Source organism: Carassius auratus, linkage group LG28B, assembly GCF_003368295.1.
Source record: "Carassius auratus strain Wakin linkage group LG28B, ASM336829v1, whole genome shotgun sequence".
NCBI lineage: Eukaryota > Metazoa > Chordata > Actinopteri > Cypriniformes > Cyprinidae > Carassius > Carassius auratus.
The window spans coordinates 4,410,096-4,428,885 of NC_039293.1; the positions used below are offsets into that span (position 1 = coordinate 4,410,096).

Consider the following 18,790-nt stretch of genomic DNA (forward strand, 5'->3'; position numbering starts at 1 on the left):
AGTGATATTATAAATCCTGTAAACATATAGAAGGTAATATTTGGACTTCTCCGGTTCTCTGCACTGACTTTAAGCACAACCGGAAATATCTACGCACACACTCGCAAGACCGGAAATCCAAGATGGCGGAGATATGCAACTAGCCCAATATTTAAAATAGAACCGGGGAACCGGGAAGATGGCGGTCCGTGCAGTCGCATCTCACTGAGCTCCTCGAGAAGTCCCGATGTTATAGTTAACAAAAAAAGAAAAATCCACTATTAGCTGCCATTTGTCCAATTCTCAGCACGAAAATGAAGAAAAACAACAGCGGAAAGTCTCCGGCGCAAAAAAATCTCGCATTTGAAAGCTGTGTGAAGACGAATGAACACGGCTATGCAGATATGGCTAACGTTAGCAAGAACAAACGAGGGCCGACAACCCCAACGGAAACCCCCGAAAAAACACACCCGGAGAAGAAAACGAAAGGTATGTCTCAAGAAGAAGCAAACACCGAGACCATACTGAATGCTATCAACTCTCTCGGTCAACGTGTATGTAGCTGACACTGATAGGTCATTTATGGGTTGTGTATGAGGTATTTGTAATATCAGGGTTTTGCATTTTTAAGACTTTACAATTTAAATATAATATTGTGTATGTGTGTCAATTGCATGAATTCTGATGTGCTTATTTTGTGGTACTGCTAAGTTTTATTAAATTGAAGGTCATGTGACCTTCCTGATTAGATTTAACCTGGAAGTGCTGCAAATTGAATGATGAGATTTGAACTTAGATACACCTGTTAGAGCTCTTCACCATTCTACTGCTGGTAACCAGGCCAACACGGTAAAAGTGTTCATTTATGTATATTTCTTTATTTGCATTGATGTCCTTCTTATTGTTATGTGTGTGTAAAACTATATTTTTTGTGTTTCTGTTTGTATGTAGTTTTCACGGTGTTCCATATCTATAAATAAAACAAATGGACATCAGTATTTTGGAAACATGGACTGTTTAATGACCAGCGAGTAGTTACAGTGAAAACGTGGCCTAATTCCATTTCACCAAAGTTTACTTCGGCTTCAGCGTGCGGCTTCTAGCATCTGGGTCTTTCGGAGTGGTTGGCTGCTTCCTGCGGTGATAGAGGCGGCTGTCTTCGGCGCGATTCTAGTGCGGTATTCCTGGATCCTTGAGTGTTGCAAACTGGGTTCATCGTGCAGCCGGTGCCTCATTTCGTAGGACTGATTGTTGCAAGTTTCAGCGTGCAACTATGCGTCTTCCCGCGGTGGTTTGTTGCGGGTTTTACGAACAGTTGTGATACATCCCGATGGAGGACTTTCTCACGCAGCCTGATTCATCTGTGCATCAGCAGGTCAGACTATAAAATATTAAATGTTATCTTTGGTAAATGGATGGTTTTAGAAGTTAAAATAAAATTGTTACAAGACAAAGCTGCCTATAATTAGAGAACAATGTAAGAAAGAAATGTCCTAGTGACAATTGGTTCTTAATTTGCTTAATTGAAATAGTGTTTGAAGTAAACATTTAAGTGGTATTACTCTATTTAAGAGTTTCACTGTTATTGACTGTTATTTTATTATGTTTTGTATTGTTGTTTAAAGTGTTACATTTTTAAGAGCGAAAATGTCAGTTCAGGGTGATTTAGCAGAGCAAAATGAATCTCCATTACAAGAGCAAACAGTCTTTATTGGTGATATACCAGGGAATCAAGTTAATAAATGTGTGTTGTAAGAAATCGACATGAATCATGTACCACATGTACTGAAAAATCTGAGGCAAGACTTAAAGAGCTTAATTCTACTTTATTAAAGACCAATGAAATTAGGAAATCTTCCCGTGATAAACATTTAACACCAAAGATGCAGGAGTTAAAAGCACAAGAACTGGTCCAAAGGGAAAGCAAGTTCATATCTGCATATAATAGTTGGAAGATCCATGTCAGAGAGGTTCGTTTAAAGTTAAAACATGAGTGTTCTGAAAGTGAATTGTGTGACATGATGGATGGGGTTGAGAAGAAAGAATCTGAATTGAAAGGCCTATATGATAGCATGCGACTCCAAGCAGTACCAAGTCAAGAAATTAGAAGAAAAATAGATGCATGTTCAGCTGTGACTGCAGACTTGATTAAAATAATGAATGTACGTTTAGTGGAGGATGGCATGGAGTTCGATGCTGAAGCTGAGAAGGCAAGATTGCGTGTGTTGTTGGACTGTGAGTATGCTAGGTCCATATACGGATCCACAGTTTCTAGAGCCACAGTTTTTAGTAATCACTCTAAACCCTCTTCAGAGTCTGCAAGCATTTCCGCTAGAAGAGCAGAGACTGCCGCGTTGTTAGCTGCAAAGAAAGCAGAAATGGAAATGGAGGCTGACATTGATGCACAAAGGCAGCGATTGAAGAGACATTGAGGTTATGGAAGCAAGGCTTCGAGTGTATACTGAGGAGGAGTTAAGAGTAAGAAGTCAGCAGTGTGGTTCAGCATGTAGTGATGTGAGCAACCCCAGTCCCCTGGTTCCTAATACATCAAGTTTGAGTCCGCAAGTCACAAAAGGTGAGGTATCCGTAGTACAGGCATTGCAAGAGTCAATTGCCCTATCTCGACGTCCCGTTCCAGAACCTTTTGTATTTTTTGGTGACCCACTTAAGTTTATAGAGTGGAGCACAACCTTTAAGGCTCTTATAGAGAGACTGGGTCTGAATTCAGCAGACAGGCTGTTCTATTTGCAAAAGTATATTGATGGTGAAGCAAGATCAGTTTTGAAAGGTAGTTTTTATAGGAAAGATGAACAAGCCTATCAGCAAGCCTGGGAGAAGTTAAATGCTAGATATGGTCACTCCTTTGTGGCGCAACGTGCCTTTAGAGAGAAACTAAATAGGTGGCCTAAGATTGGTGCATCAGAGTAGGTTAAGCTAAGAGAGTTCAGTGACTTCTTGCAATCATGTAGTGATGCTATGCCGCACATCAAGGGTCTTCAGGTGTTGAATGATTGCGAAGAGAATCAGAAGATACTAGTCAAGCTTCCCAACTGGGTGACGAGTAGGTGGAACCGTTATATCACAAAACAGCTAGATCAAGATAAAGATTATCCAAGCTTTAGTGAGTTTGCTTCATTTGTCTCAAAGGAAGCACGCATAGCGTGCAATCCGGTGTCATCGTTGTATGCATTGAAGATCTCTGAAGAAAAGCCCTTCAAGGAGATCAAGCGTTTAAGAGTAAATACGTTGGCAACCACAGTGAACGATTTAGATGCAGCATGTGCTATGGGTAATACCAGCAATATTATTGACTGCAAGACTAAAGAGTCTAGTAATTTGAAGAGCACACTGGTGCATGGCACAACTTTAGTTAAATGTATGTTCTGTGGAGAGAGTCATTCAGTTCATGACTGTCAAAAATTAATGGAAGAGCCTGTGGAGGAAAGGAGACTGTTTGATAGGGGGAATAAGTTGTGCTTTGCATGCTTAAGAAGGGGACATGGCTCCAAAGATTGTAGAAATCGGTCCATATGTGCTGTATGTAAGAAGCGCCACCCAACTCTTTTGCATGAAGATCGTCAGCCAGTAAATGAGTTACATTCACAGATGGTTTTGCAGGCTGAAGAGAGTACATCCTCTCTATCATGCTGTGTGAATGGAGGAGAAGGTGGTACAACATCAATGATTGTTCCAGTATGGCTGTCTTCTGGCTCGGAGTCTGAAATCCTTGTTTATGCCTTATTAGACACTCAAAGTAGTCACACATTTATTGATCAGGAAGTGTGTGAAAGTTTGCGGGCATCAATGGAACCAGTAAAACTAAAGCTTTCCACGATGATGGGAAAAGACTCCATTGTAGAAAGTCAGAGAGTCTGTGGACTTCGAGTGAGAGGGTTTTCTTTAGACAGCTCTATCTACCTGCCTCCCGTATATACAAGGGATTTCATTCCTTTTGAGCGCACCCATATTCCCACCTGTGAGACTGCTAAAAGGTGGAGACATCTAGAAGTCATTGCTGATGAAATGCCTGCACTAATGGATTGTGGAGTAGGTCTTTTGATCGGCTATGATTGCTCCAGAGCATTGGCACCTCGACAGGTCATCAATGGAGGTGATGAAGAGCCTTATGCCATTAAGACCGACCTGGGCTGGAGCATCATAGGAGGTACTCCAAATGGTGTGAACTCCAAAGATGTGACTGGTATATGTCACCGCATATCAGTCAGGGAGCTTCCCCTTGTGACACCTGCTGCTGTTAGAGCCCTGGAGCTGGATAGTCTGTTAGGAGAAAAGGGCATATCTCAGGACGATGTTCAGTTTTTGCAGGTTCTAAAGGAAGGCATTTATCATAATGAATGTGGCCATCTTGAGATGCCCCTTCCCTTTAAAACTAGTCCCCAACTTCCAAATAATAAGAAGCTTGCATTAGTACGACTGAAGCATCTTAAAAGGAAATTGGACAAGGATCCTCAATTCAAATGTGATTACAGGATGTTTATGGAAGGTGTCTTAAGAGATGGGGATGCAGAAATAGCTGATGAGAAACTAGATATGGGAAATTTGTGTTATATTCTACACCAAGGTGTTTATCACCCAAAGAAACCAAATAAGATCAGGGTAGTCTTCGATTGTACGGACACGTTTAAAGGTACCGTTTTGAATGACTATCTATTGACTGGGCCCGATCTTACCAATGGGTTGACTGGAGTGCTTTGTTGCTTCCGCAAACATCAAATTGTTGTCATGTGTGACATTGAGAAAATGTTTAATAGACTTCATGTCATTAGGGAAGATCAGGATTACCTGCGTTTTCTGTGGTGGTTAAATGGTGATCTAAACACAGAGCCCAGAGAATATCGAATGAAAGTACATCTCTTTGGAGCATCATCCTCCCCAGGTTGCGCCAATTATGGCCTGAAGTATCTCGCCAGCATTGAGAGGGAGTATCCTTTAGCTGCTAGTTTCATCATAAATAATTTCTATATAGATGATAGTCTCATAAGTCTGGAATCCGTTGAGCTGGCAATTAGGCTGGTGGAAGAAGCTCAGGCTCGGTGTGCTAAAGGAAAACTACACCTTCACAAATTTGTTTCCAACAATAGAAAAGTGCTTGCGTCCATCAGTGAGAGTGACCGTGCTGTTGAGGTGGAAAATGTGGATTTCCATAATGATTATCTTCCAGTTAAGAATGTTCTGGGAGTAAGGTGGGACGTGGAGAATGACGCCTTTACCTTTAATTCTGTGCTTGATGAGAAACCTGCCACACAACGTGGTATTCTTTCCATTGTGGCTTCCATTTATGATACATTGGGGTTCTTGGCTCCATTCATCATATCCGGTAAGAAGGTGCTGCAAGAGATGTGTCATAAGGGCATCAGTTGGGATGAACCACTACACCTTGAATTGAGATCAAGGTGGGAGAGCTGGTTGAAGGATTTGTCTAATCTAGAAAAGGTACAGATACCAATAGGTTTAACATCTTCAAACTTCAGGAAGATCTTGAGAACTGAGTTGCAACACCTTTTTGATGCAAGTAGCAAAGGTTATGGTCAGTGCTCCTATTTCAGGCTGGTGAGTGTACCAAGGTACATTGTGCCTTAGTCACGGGGAAAGCGAGAGTGGTCCCCACACAAGTTGTCTCCATACCAAGATTAGAGTTAACAGCAGCAGTGATTTAACTAAAAGTTAAATTGCCTTATCACTTTATTCAAATTCAGGTGTATTGATATCAGGTAGGCATTGGTATTTTTGTCACATGTTGATTTGTACTGCATTTAATATTAAAACAATGTGATATGGTGAACAATTTGTTCATTTTAACTGAAGAATGTGTAATAATGAATTGTGGGGATAGAATCATGTTAGTTGTTTTCATGTATTGTGTTGATGCCTGGAAATTTCCATTGATTATTCAAATTGTTGCATTTTTTTTTTTTTTGAATAGATCAAGGGTAATTTGGTGGGAGTGTAGCTGACACTGATAGGTCATTTATGGGTTGTGTATGAGGTATTTGTAATATCAGGGTTTTGCATTTTTAAGACTTTACAATTTAAATATAATATTGTGTATGTGTGTCAATTGCATGAATTCTGATGTGCTTATTTTGTGGTACTGCTAAGTTTTATTAAATTGAAGGTCATGTGACCTTCCTGATTAGATTTAACCTGGAAGTGCTGCAAATTGAATGATGAGATTTGAACTTAGATACACCTGTTAGAGCTCTTCACCATTCTACTGCTGGTAACCAGGCCAACACGGTAAAAGTGTTCATTTATGTATATTTCTTTATTTGCATTGATGTCCTTCTTATTGTTATGTGTGTGTAAAACTATATTTTTTGTGTTTCTGTTTGTATGTAGTTTTCACGGTGTTCCATATCTATAAATAAAACAAATGGACATCAGTATTTTGGAAACATGGACTGTTTAATGACCAGCGAGTAGTTACAGTGTAGACGACCGCATGGAAGAATTTAGTACGCAGTTGCAACAGCACAGCTCCATGCTAGCTTCTATTGCTAAATCGGTGCAGTTCAACGCAGAAGAGCTAAAAGAGTGTAAAACGAAAATAAAACACCTGGAAAAGAAAGTGGAGACACTGACTAAAGAAAATGAAGACATGAGGGGTCGGGTATTGAACAATGACAGATACAAAAGACGGTGGTGCCTGCGCATCAAAGGGAAAAAAGAAACGGCCAATGAAAACATAAGAGCGGAGGTGGTGGAGCTTCTTCGTAGGATTGCACCGGACCTGGCGGTAAAGATGGATGAAGCGGTCGACGTTGTCCACAGAGTGGGAAGATTGATTGACAACCGGCAACGACAAATAATCATTTTATTTGTGAGACGAGCAGTGAGAGATGACATATGGAGGCGAACAAAAACTTCTCCAATCTGCAAAGAAGAGGGGATTTGCTTTACTGAAGATCTGACTCAAGAGGATTGGCGTTCCAGACAGGCTCTCTGGCCCAAAATCGACCAGGCTAGAAAGGAAGGAAAGGCTGCAGGCTTCAGGGGCCCGTTTGGATTCATCGAAGGCAAGCGTATTATGGAGGACACTTAAGTTAGGGGCTGAGACTAAAGCTTAAATGAATACGTAGTGGACAGATCAGGTGATGGGACTTCTACCTCAACGTTTTTACTCCACCTCCCTACATTTTTTTTTTCCTTCACAAAAAGTTCATTTGTTCATGTGTTCTGTATTTCAGTTAAATACTGACTTTTCTTTTATTTTCTTTAATACAAGGGGACTTAAAGACTCCGTTAAGCGAAAAGCTATCTTTTTGTTTTGCAAAGGGCAACAAGCACATTGCACCTTTCTTCAAGAGACTCACTCTGATATATCTGATGTTAAGTTTTGGTCACAACAATGGGGAGATAAAATTCTCTTCAGTCATGGGACAAATCGGTCGGCTGGAGTTGCCATATGTTTCAACAGATGCCCTGTTAAGATTCTGGGTGAAAAAGCAGACAAGGAGGGACATTGGGTAACCTGTGTTTTGGAAATTGATACTAATCTCGTTATTCTAATTAACATATATGGTTATAACAACGATAAGAAAAATAAAAATTTGTTACATCAGATATCAGAAGTAATCATAGAACTAAAAGCCAAATTCCCCACAGATCATATTATTGTTGGAGGGGATTTCAATTTAGCTCCTGATGAGTGGATGGATAGATGGCCTTCCAAGTTATTGAGAGAACATAGAAACACAATTTTGGAAGCTTTTGCTAATAATAACCAATTGATAGACATCTGGAGAAGTTTACATAGTGGGGTGAAACAGTTTACCTGGCATAAACCTAATGGTCAAAACAAATCACGAATTGATTATTGGTTGATATCAAACTCAGTATCAGATAATGTCACAGAAACAGAAATTGCTAACTGTCCTTTAAGTGATCATTGTATTATTAACCTGAAAATTGGAAACAAATTTCCAATTTAATAAAAATAACAAACTGAAAGATTATTGGAAATTTAACTCTCAGTTACTAAAAAACTCAGAGTTTTGTCGTTCCATTAAAAAAAATATTTTTGATATAAAAAATGATAATACATTAGACACATCTATACTAAAATGGGAATTTCTGAAATTTAGTATTAGAAAGCATTCAATAACGTTTGGTAAAAAAGTGAATAAAGAAATGAAAGCACAAGAAGCAACAGTGGTTAAAGAACTCATGAAACTTTATAGTAAATCTGATTGGAGTGAAGAGGACAAAGAAAAAATAAGTAATTTGCAATCCAAATTGGATAGAATGTATATAGATAAAGCTAAAGGTGCATATATTAGATCCAGGGCCTGGTGGATTGAAGAAGGAGAAAAGAATACTGCATACTTCTGCAAATTAGAAAAACGCAGACAAGAATATAATTCGATTTGTAGTCTAACGGTTGATGGAGAGGAATGTACAGAACCCAAACACATTGAAAAAGAAGTTTTCAGTTTTTATAGGAATCTTTATAAATCTTCCTACTCGGATCAAGATGCCTCATCTTTTTTTGATAAAATTAACAACTTGATTCCTATTATTGATGAAAATTTTAAAGAAGTTTGTGATGAGGAACTAAAAATTGTAGAGTTTGACTATGCTATAAAAAAATGGCGTCTGATCGTTCGCCAGGAGCAGACGGTATTACAACTAACTTCTATAAACACTTTTGGGAAGATTTAAAGCACCTATTGTTTCAGGCTATAAATGAATGTATTAATCAAAAAGAACTGATGGAAATGATGAAACAAGGAATAATAAAACTGATTCCAAAACCTGGAAAAGATAAGAAAATATTAAATAATTTAAGACCTATTACACTGAATACAGACCACAAGATTCTAACAACAGTTTTGGCAGAAAGATTAAAGACGGGTATATCTAAATTAATCAGCCCAACACAATCTGGTTTTCTTAAAGGAAGATCCATCCATAATAACATCCGCCTGGTCCTGGATCTTATGGATTATAATTATTTAATTAAGGAAGATGGTTTTATCTTTTTTTTGGATTTCCATAAAGCATTCGATTCAGTGGAACATTTATTTATTGTTAACACCCTGAGACACTTTGGCTTTGGAAATAAGTTTCTTGATATGATCACTATGTTACATACAGATATTAATAGCTGTGTTTCCCTCTCAGAAGGTACATGTCCTAGATTTAAGGTTGAACGGGGAATAAGACAGGGCTCTAGTATTTCTCCTCTTTTATTCATTGCAGTGACTGAACTACTAGCAATTGAGGTAAAAAATTTGAATATTAAAGGTTTAGAGATAAACAACCATAAGTTACTCATAAGTCAGCTCGCTGACGATACAACTCTGTTTTTACAAAATAAGGAACAAATACCAGTGGCTGTAAAGGTAATAGAGCTGTTTTCACAAGCATCGGGCCTATATCTGAATCTGAGTAAATGTTAACTGATGAGCATTCATAACTGCGCTGAATCCTCACTATATAATATACCAGTCAAAAATGACATTAGATATCTAGGTATTTGGATTACCAAATTATCAGAAACAAGTGAAAAAAAGAATATCCAAGATAATATTGATAAATGTGGAAAAACACTAAACAGTTGGCTACAAAGAGATTTAACATTATTTGGGAGAACGATGTTGACCAAGATTGAATCTATTTCCAGACTGATATATCCATCCTACTCTCTTGCTATTTCTCCAAAGTTAATTAAAGAAATTAATAGAATAAATGTTAATTTTATTTGGAAAAATAAACATCACTATATAAGAAAAGGGGATCTGTTAAAAAATTATGAGGAAGGTGGTATAAAAGCAATCGACTTTGAAATTATGAATGGAATATTGAAAATTAAATGGCTCCAATCTTTTTTGAGGAATGGTGAAGAGATATGGTTCTCCTTACCGGCATATATCTTTGATAAAGTGGGAGGTATTACATTTTTATTAACATGTGACTTTGAAATATCTAAATTGCCTATAAAACTTTCAACTTTTCATCAGCAGGTTTTGTTACAGTGAAAACTGATGTTTAAACATAACTTCAGTCCCCACAATGTTCCATTATGGAACAACAGAGTTATATTGTGTAGAAGGAAATCTATGTTTCTGAAAGACTGGTGGGAAAAGCAAATATGGTCAATTGTTCACATATTGGATGAAAATGGTAATATTCTTGAATTGGAGGAATTTAATTCTAAATATAATATTAACTGCTCAATTGTGGATTACAACAAAGTAATACAGAACATTCCAAAGGTCCTTATTCAAGCAATAAAGAATAATTTTTTAAACATTGCATCACCAAGACTACACAAAATTAATTATGTGGACCGATTATGTGGACCTGGTAGATACAAAATGTAATAATAAATTCCTTAAGCAAACTCTTATAAACATTTTGTACCCGGGTAGAACAAAAAGCACTCTATTCTTTCTTGGTTATAACAAATCTGAAATATCTTCAATTAGAACAAAATTCCTAAAATATCCAATTCCTCCTAAATTTAAGGAAGTACTTTTTAAAACTATAAATAATATATATCCCTCTAATGAATTTTTAAAGAAAAGATTCAATTTTGAGGTAGCCAATTGTCATATCTGCAACATTAATGTTGAAACAACAGAACACCTGTTTTATGAATGTCAACCGGTTCAGAATTTATGGAAATCTCTTCACAACCTGTTGTCCTCCAGATCTATAAACATAGATTTCTTTTCATATCAAAACATTCAGATGGGTGTAATTCTACAAAATAAAAATGATGAATTTTTGGTCAATAATCTAATTATAGCAACAAAATATTATATACATAAATGTCGATTTGCTAAGTCCTCCCCCACATGGTCTGCACTTAAAAATGAACTTTTGCGGTTCCAAAACTGTCTCATAAAGGTTGAGAATGCCCATGCTAAAAAATTGCATAAACATTTACACTTCAGATATGCTGAGTCCCTTTTATATTGTTTGTCTTTTTTTATTTATTTTGTTTTAGCTTATTTTTTATTGTTTTTGTTTTTCAATATAGTTTGTTCTCCCTTGTCATGTGAAAAGCATAGAAAATGTTTTCTCAGATGATTTGCTGGAGGTGTGATTCTTAGTTTATGATACAATAAGATTTATATTGTACATTTTGAGGATTGTAATATTCTTTATTTTTTCTTCTTTTTTGTGAGATATTTGCATTGTTTATTGTGATAAGAATTTTTTTTTTTTTTAAATAGAACCAGCTCTCTTCAGCCATTCAGGTACGTCAACCGAGACAACGTCACATGTCACATTACGTAATTGAAATTCATAAGACCAGCCGTCCAACGTAGATTCGCTTACCCGGGAGACCGCAGGAAAAGAGCGAGGACATGTGAAAAACATTTGCCTTATGTCCTTTTAAACATGTAATATTACCCCTGTCGCTTTTTAAGTAGTATAAAACATTTTATATGCATTTCGCAGTGTTGTTGAATGTCTGAAATCCGCTTCTAGCGTATCAAGCTGGCATGTAAACGGTTAGGTGTGCTCCTGGTTTGTTGTTTATAAATATTTTAGTTTGCCGCTGACTGTCTAAATGTAGTTTTACTTCTTATTGGGTGGTTTTATGTGCTTTGAACCATAATAATACATAATTTCTTCGCTAACTCTTCGACAGCACGTGGGAAAGTAAATATTTAAGCCTTCAAAATCGACTGTAAACTTTACTTACAGTTGCTATCGCTCTTAGAAAACAGTGCTTGTGGTCCATAATAATCAGTAGTTTTGAGTCGGTTATCGTGAAGTTGTTGCGTTTGTTGAGTGTCATTGGTGTTTGTCCTAATCCGTTTATCCCTGTTTAACACAGAGCTGCTCTGATTCCCTTTGAGAGTAAGACTGATGATGACTGCACATATTTCACACATCACGTGTTTCACATGAGTACAGTGACAATGTGGAGATCGTGTGTTATAGATGCGAGTGGCATTGCCATTAAATAAATTGGTATTCTTTCTAAAAGTTTGCAGACAAGACATTTGACTACACAGTATTTGTCTGTAACAGGATTGTTAATTGTAGCTCAAATTAATTAGTTCTTCCTTATTGTTCAACCACACAATGCACATTGTTTGGTATATTTGCAGTTCTTTTCACAGAAAAACATCTCATGTGCGTGATGGTTGGTTATTCATTGATTAGTTGATTGATTTCCCTGTCTTCCCATAGTAAACAGAATGGAGAACTCCTCTAAAGAAGAGTACACGATCCAGTCGTTTGATTTGGAGACACAGAAGCTCCTCAAAACTGCCTTGAAAGGTCATTGTTCTTAATCTGCAGTGATTTTGCACGACGTATTTTACAGTTGGGCTCACGAATGTTGTTGTTGCTTCTCCCCCCTCAGATCCAGGTTCAGTTGACCTGGAGAAAGTGTCCAGTGTAATAGTGGACCAGTCTCTGAAGGACCTGATCTTCAGCAGAGAGGCCGGACGCATCTGTTACACGATTGTCCAGGTAAATAAATGCACCACATGCTCATGTTTTTAATACAGAACACTTAAAAGTTTGCATTTTGCATTCTCTTCAATGTATAAAAATGCTCACATTTGTCTTGTAGTTTATTAGGATTGAGTTGTAATCAATTGACTCACTTGATTCAGGCAGAGGCCAAACAGACCAATGGGAACGTGTTTCGGCGTAACCTTCTGAACCGACTGCAGCAGGAATTCAAAGCCAGAGAAGAGATTCGGAAGAGATCCACTCAGGAGTGGGTTTGCCTTGTGTCCTTCATCTGCAACGTCTTTGACTACCTCAAGGTGAATAGCTGCCTTCTGTTTTAAAACTTAAAGGAATAGTTTACCCCAAAATGCAAATTTGCTGAAAATTTATTCACCAAGATTTAGAGGAGTTTGATTCTTCATCAGAACAGATTTGGAGAAATTTAGCATTACATCAGTTGTTCAGCAGTGGATGCTCTCCAGTGAATGGGTGCCGTCAGAATGAGAGTCAAAACAACTGATAAAAACATCAAAATAATCCACACCAATCCAGTCCATCAACTAAAATCTAGGGAAGCGAAAAGCTCCATGTTTATAAGAAACAAATCCATAATTAAGACGTTTCTAACTTGAAAATGTTATTTCCGTAATCCATAAAATTGCATATGCAAATTTATTTGAAGTGCTTAATTTTGAACTTTCTTGTGTTTGCTGCAGGTGAACAACATGCCCATGATGGCCCTGGTGCACCCCGTCTATGACTGTTTGTTCAGACTGGCCCAATCTGATGCCCTGAAGAACGAGGAGGAGGTTAATCTTCAGCATTATTACTGGTTGATCGAACTGGATAGACTTTTAATAGAGTAAATTAGTAATGGATCACAAAATCCCTCTCTCTGTCTCTCAGGTGGACTGTCTGGTGTTACAGTTGCATCGTATTGGAGATCAGCTGGAGAAGATGAACCTGCAGCTCATGGATGAGCTGTTCAATCTCCTGAGGGATGGATTTCTCCTGCAGGAGGACCTGAGCTCCATGGGTCGCCTGCTCCTGCTCGAGATCCTTGAGTTTCGTGCAGGAGGCTGGACTCTCGACGAAATGGCTCAGAAATACTACTACAGCGAAGTGACGGACTGAGGCCTCCGCCAATCAGAGAAACAAGAAGGCAGGATGAAATTTGTATATTTACCTTTGATGAAGGCTTGGAGATTAGCTAGGCATGAGGTTTGTCCCGATTTGTCAAAGTTCGTTGCAGTACTGGGTTTTGGTTTTGAAGTTGACTTGAAGTGACATGAAGTTGATCATATTTGTAATACTTTTTTAATACTCATTCCTGGTTTAATATAGTTTTATTCATTCATATTATTAGAAAAAAAACACAATTCATAATTTATTTAGATCAAAGTTTTATAACTTTATCATCTCTGAAATGACACCCAAGGCCACTTGGGGTTTAATCAGTGGGTGCTGGTAGCATTTCCCCAATTAGTTCTTGCAGTTTTTTTTCCAATCTGCAAATAATAGCCCATGTTGTAATGTTAGAAATATGTCCCAGCATTCCCCAGGACAAAATAATAATATGTGCGATAATGCAGTTCACTCATGGTTAAACATACTTTTTAATCAAGTAGAAAAATAGTAGAAAGTTATAGAAAAAAGCTTTTTTAAAGCTTTTTTTTTGGCTATAAATCACAGTATATTTAGTTATCGTTGGTCACAGATCTTAAGACATTGTAGTTAATCAGTTTGAAAGTGAATGAAGTTGAAGTACATCTCCGTTTGATCATTGAAGTGTCAGAATAGGAGCATTACAATCATGATTCATTTGATTTAGGTCTTCTATTAGTGTCAAGAGCTTTAATCTAAACACTAGAGATGATTGATTGATTGATTTAATAGAGACGGAGGGATATATTTAATATTTTTTTAAGTATTTTATTTTCTTAAATAAGCTAACAAGTTATATTTGCTTCTGTAGAAGAACAGCTGTTTCTATTGTATAGAAATATTACTTTACTTCATATATTTGTTGTTTTTAATGAACCAGAAACGGTTTATAAGAGTCATATTTAAATATAATGTTTCCTTACAAGCTAATATTTTTATACTACTAAAAGAAGAGTGAATGTATATCAAAAAAACTTCTACAGGCAAGCTTGCATAAATTCAAACAGTTACGTTAATATTTATTTTTTCTTATTATTAATTCACTTCAATCTGATGAGATCCACTGGTCTGAAATGTTAACATGTAGTCAGGTGATATAACTAAATGTTGTATTTGAAAGTCAAAAATGAAGCTTCTGTGCAGCTGTTTCGGCCTCACTGATTCCTCAGGCCAAACCAGTGACTTGTACAGTTGTTTTCAATAAAGAAACAATGAAATATTTTTAAGCACAAGATTACGAGTCTGTACTGGAAAAAAAAGTGTTGTAGATTTTTTTTGTAACACTTTTCAACTTGTTAAAAAATCCTTGGCAAAAATGGAAATGTGACTTTTGATAGGTTTATTTACTTTTACACGAAGACGAGATAAGATACTTTGTCATGTCCTTTTTTGAGATGCGCATCCATCCCAAACTCCTGATGCTGTCACGTCTGTGGGTGAACTAGGAGCGCAGACGTCCTCTCTCTACCACCAGCGGTAGTGTGCATATGCCCTGTTGGCTTCGGCCATCTTGTGAAGGTCGTGTTTGCGTTTCACTACATTTCCCTCGTTAGCGAAGGCGGCCAGCAGTTCCTGTGAGAGTTTCTCGTACATGTGTGTGCGACGGTGCTTGTTGTCTCTGCATTCTGTGATCAGCCACTTCATGGCCAGAAAACGCCGTCGATTATCTGTGAGAGGAACGGGCACCTGCAGGAACGGAGTACGATTAAATATTACATCTATCTTATAGAGCTTTGTGTTTCCTCTTGCTCAACTGTACTGTTCGTTTTATGAGAAGGATCTGATTTTGAAAACTACTTTTGTTTTACAGAAGAAAGACATACCGGTTTGAAACAACATGGTGCTTATTATGATAATGTTTATGGTGATAAATAATTTTCACTTTTTTAAATGAAAAAAAGTGTTGGCCATTTGCTAATCCACTGATTAAACACTGATTCTGAGTTACATATCTACAAACATCTGACTAGATCCTCTCAGAGTTGTGAAATAAATGTTAAAGGTTGTTCACTGACCTGATAAGATTTGCCTCCTTTCTGGACACTGGCCAGTCCAATGATGGGTTTGCAGTTCTCTAGAGCCTGCTGGAAGACGGTGTATGGATTACACTCGATCTCTTCTCTCTTAGCTGCTGGAGATTTGTGGTATTTCTCCACCTGTTTTCTCTTTATGGTCTCCAATGTCTAAAGACACAAAACATCAAAGCAAAAATTATGTCAAGAGACTCATACAAACAACTTTTGAATACTTGTGTAAGATGTCTCTTATGCTAACAAGGCTGTTGTTTATAAATAAAAATTCATGGAAAAACTAGAAGATTTTATATCTTATATATCAATATATAGATTACAATTCAAAATAACTTTAACTGTCAGATACTGTAGAGTGTAATTTATTCCTGTGATGCAAAGATTAATTTTCAGAATTATTACTCAAGTGTCACATGATCTTCAGAAATATAAAAAAATCTAAAGACTGGAGGAATGCTGCTGAAAATACAGCTTTGATCACAGGAATAAATTACATTTGAAAATATATTTTAACAAAAGTTATGTTAAATGGTCCTAATATTTCGCAATATTACAGTTTTTACAGAATTTTTGGTGAAATAAAAGCAGCCTTGATGAGCAGTTAAAACTAATCACACCAAACGTTTGATGTAATGAGATTTGATAAAAACCTGTGTCATGATTCCTCTAGCAAGGATTTTGTTTCCATCTTCCATCATCATGTTGATGAACTTACTGTTGAAGTAAAACAGATAATCTGTGCTTATGAAAGATCCATATACAGTGGGGTCCAAAATATTGGGACCACAGCAACGTTCAGATAGTAAGCATAATATAAGCAATCAACATACAATGGTTTTGGTTAAATTATTTTATATTCTAGATTTTCAGTGTATCTTTTGGCCCCCACTCGGTTTACATTCAGGTCACAGAGCTATAATGTTTCTGAGCTCGTTCTGATGTTACCTGATCAGAGGGTCACTGAAAGCAGAGCTGGTGTCGCTGGACAGAGCTGCTTTGATCGGACTCACTGTTTTCAGTTCCTGCAGCTCTTTATCTTCAGGACTGAGCTCTGATTCTGGGACAACAGCATCTTTACTGGGATCAGGATCCAGATAGTATGGATTATACCGACTCCATCTCACCAAACACAGACTGAGAGACAGATGCAGAGTAGACGAACGTTACTCGATATGATTGTAACACAGAGAAATCAGAAGAGTCGTGGATTGAGAGACACACTTATGCACATGGTTCAGTTTGCGATGAACAACATAGAATCAACGATAAATCATACAGATTATGAATTACACAGCAAAGCTAGTGTGACCTAGATCTTATCTCGGACATTCCTGGCAAAAAAATAAATACAGAAAACTAGTTAAATGTACCTCGGTGTCCAAGGTTTCAGTAAATGTCTGACGGAGGCTGCCATCTTAAGGACCGTTTAATCGGGTTGTCTCAGATCAGCTTGGATGACCAAACTGTTATATCCACGGTTAGAGGACAAACACAAACACAGATCTCAGATCAGCGGTTAAACCAAACTCACTCTGACGCGACCGTGAAGGACCTCAGATGAAGGAATGCGTCCTAAAATATTGCCTGAGTAAAATCATGCCATTCCCTTTATGTCACGAAGGGCAAAAATTAGTTTTAGAGACCAAAATCATTTTTTGCACCAGGCTGTAAACATGTTTTTCTTGTTGTAAAGGAGGGAATTTTAACCATATTAATTTTGGAGGGAAGATCGGGCGGCTAAATACATTTACAGCAACGACTATATTACAGCATTTTCCCGGCAAATATTAACGCGTATGAACTGATTACTATGTTTACTACACTTAAAGTGTGTTCTCTTTTCCTAAATACGATCCATAACATTACCGTTAACGGGATTCATTTCGGTATGGTTAACCCCTTCATCCTTCCCTAAACAGAGGCTAAACCTTCCCTAAACATAAGTGTACTGTTAATAATAACCTACAGTATGTCTGTATACTAATAATATATATATATACACATAACGTCACATAAAAAAAAAAAAGTTATCTCCTAAGAACTAATTTGTCCTAATAAGAAGGTTTTAGGACAACTTTAGATTAATTTAAAATGATATATATATATATATATATATATATATATATATATATATAGATAGATAGATAGATAGATAGATAGATAGATAGATATACACACACCCACACATGCATATTTACATAAACACACATACTTTACATATAGTGAGTTTGTGTGTACACGTATAGTATACACACACACACACACACACACACACACACACACACACACACACATATAATTAAATAAATGTTTATATAATATAGAGTAGTCGAAATTAGAAATGGATCAAAATAGTGAATCAAATTTGTCTTAAAACCTGCTTCTTAGGAATTGGCCAGCCATTTTGGACCAGACTTCTCCAGACGATAGATGGATGTTAGGGTCCCAGTTTTCTGCAGCTCAGAGCTGATGGTCCTGCTGGACATCTTCCGATTGCGATGCAAGTAAGCATGATGTGCCTTTCATCTGCTGCAGTAAGTTTCTTTGGGTGACATTGCTGACCAGTCCTCAATTTCTTTGTGCTTCTTCAGCAGAGCTTGGGCAGCACATCTGAAGCAGTGCATCCGTCTTGAGTCTGGTTGCTTCGTCTTGCCGTGGTATATGTCTTTTTTTTTTTTTAAAGCCGAGTTTGGCTGTTCCTCACCCAGTTCTGTTAATGTTAACATTACTGTATATATTGTGTGTATTTAAAATTTCATTTTGATGCTTTGGAAATGTTCTTAAAACTTTTATGCCAATAAAACCCCTAGAATTGAATTAATTTTTGTGTGCGTTTAATTTTGGATTAATTAATAATGTACAGTATGTGCTGTATATATTTTTCTTGTGCTTCTATGGTCATAATTACTAACATCCTAAAGTTATGTTAAGACACATTCACATAAATATATACACATGCACAACAAGTGAATATCAATGAATGCCAGAAGCTGCTCAGTTTAAGTCAAGAACAAATGTCAAAAGTGAAAAATATACAAAGCAACCAATTGCATTCAACAAAACATTTAATTAAACATTACATCCTGTGAGAGGGTAGATACATTCTCCTTGATACATTTTCCAGAGCAGCACTGTATATGCTTCTTTCATCAAAACATTTAAGAGCCATGAAC

At 37.0% G+C, this 18,790-nt stretch overlaps 3 protein-coding genes across 4 annotated transcripts; 2 read left to right on the forward strand and 1 right to left on the reverse strand.

Annotated features, from left to right (window-relative positions):
• The first annotated feature begins 86 nt into the window (after positions 1-86).
• Positions 87-13,557, forward strand: LOC113067793 (MIF4G domain-containing protein B-like). Of its 2 annotated transcripts, none has more exons than XM_026240258.1 (6): positions 87-468; positions 12,154-12,243; positions 12,329-12,438; positions 12,585-12,740; positions 13,140-13,232; positions 13,330-13,557. In XM_026240258.1, exons 1-6 carry the CDS (start codon positions 294-296, stop codon positions 13,555-13,557), a joined length of 852 nt encoding a protein of 283 aa, XP_026096043.1. In that variant the 5' UTR covers positions 87-293. The 2 variants fall into 2 exon arrangements, with proteins under 2 accessions (XP_026096043.1, XP_026096044.1); XM_026240259.1 differs by lacking the exon at positions 87-468 and adding an exon at positions 10,327-11,354.
• Positions 1,360-7,876, forward strand: LOC113067762 (uncharacterized). Its single transcript, XM_026240218.1, has 2 exons — positions 1,360-6,237; positions 6,340-7,876. Exon 1 carries the CDS (start codon positions 2,956-2,958, stop codon positions 5,578-5,580), a length of 2,625 nt encoding a protein of 874 aa, XP_026096003.1. The 5' UTR covers positions 1,360-2,955; the 3' UTR covers positions 5,581-6,237; positions 6,340-7,876.
• A 1,024-nt stretch (positions 13,558-14,581) lies between the features above and the next one.
• Positions 14,582-17,144, reverse strand: LOC113067805 (28S ribosomal protein S7, mitochondrial). Its single transcript, XM_026240274.1, has 5 exons — positions 16,988-17,144; positions 16,563-16,751; positions 16,268-16,331; positions 15,603-15,770; positions 14,582-15,273 (listed from the first exon to the last, which is right to left on the reverse strand). The coding sequence occupies exons 1-5, from the start codon at positions 17,029-17,031 to the stop codon at positions 15,052-15,054; spliced, it is 687 nt and encodes a 228-aa protein (XP_026096059.1). The 5' UTR covers positions 17,032-17,144; the 3' UTR covers positions 14,582-15,051.
• Between the last annotated feature and the right edge of the window lie 1,646 nt (positions 17,145-18,790).

Excerpts from the sequence above, each read along its gene's own strand:
- LOC113067793 (XM_026240258.1), top strand. The coding sequence starts at position 294 with ATGAAGAAAAACAACAGCGGAAAGTCTCCGGCGCAAAAAAATCTCGCA. Across the intron at positions 469-12,153 it reads CCCGGAGAAGAAAACGAAAG|TAAACAGAATGGAGAACTCC; the intron begins GTATGTCTCAAG and ends GTCTTCCCATAG. Across the intron at positions 12,439-12,584 it reads TCTGTTACACGATTGTCCAG|GCAGAGGCCAAACAGACCAA; the intron begins GTAAATAAATGC and ends CACTTGATTCAG.
- LOC113067762 (XM_026240218.1), top strand. The coding sequence starts at position 2,956 with ATGCCGCACATCAAGGGTCTTCAGGTGTTGAATGATTGCGAAGAGAAT.
- LOC113067805 (XM_026240274.1), bottom strand. The coding sequence starts at position 17,031 with ATGGCAGCCTCCGTCAGACATTTACTGAAACCTTGGACACCGAG. Across the intron at positions 16,332-16,562 it reads TTCAGTGACCCTCTGATCAG|TAAGTTCATCAACATGATGA; the intron begins GTAACATCAGAA and ends TTACTTCAACAG. Across the intron at positions 15,274-15,602 it reads AAGGAGGCAAATCTTATCAG|GTGCCCGTTCCTCTCACAGA; the intron begins GTCAGTGAACAA and ends CCGTTCCTGCAG.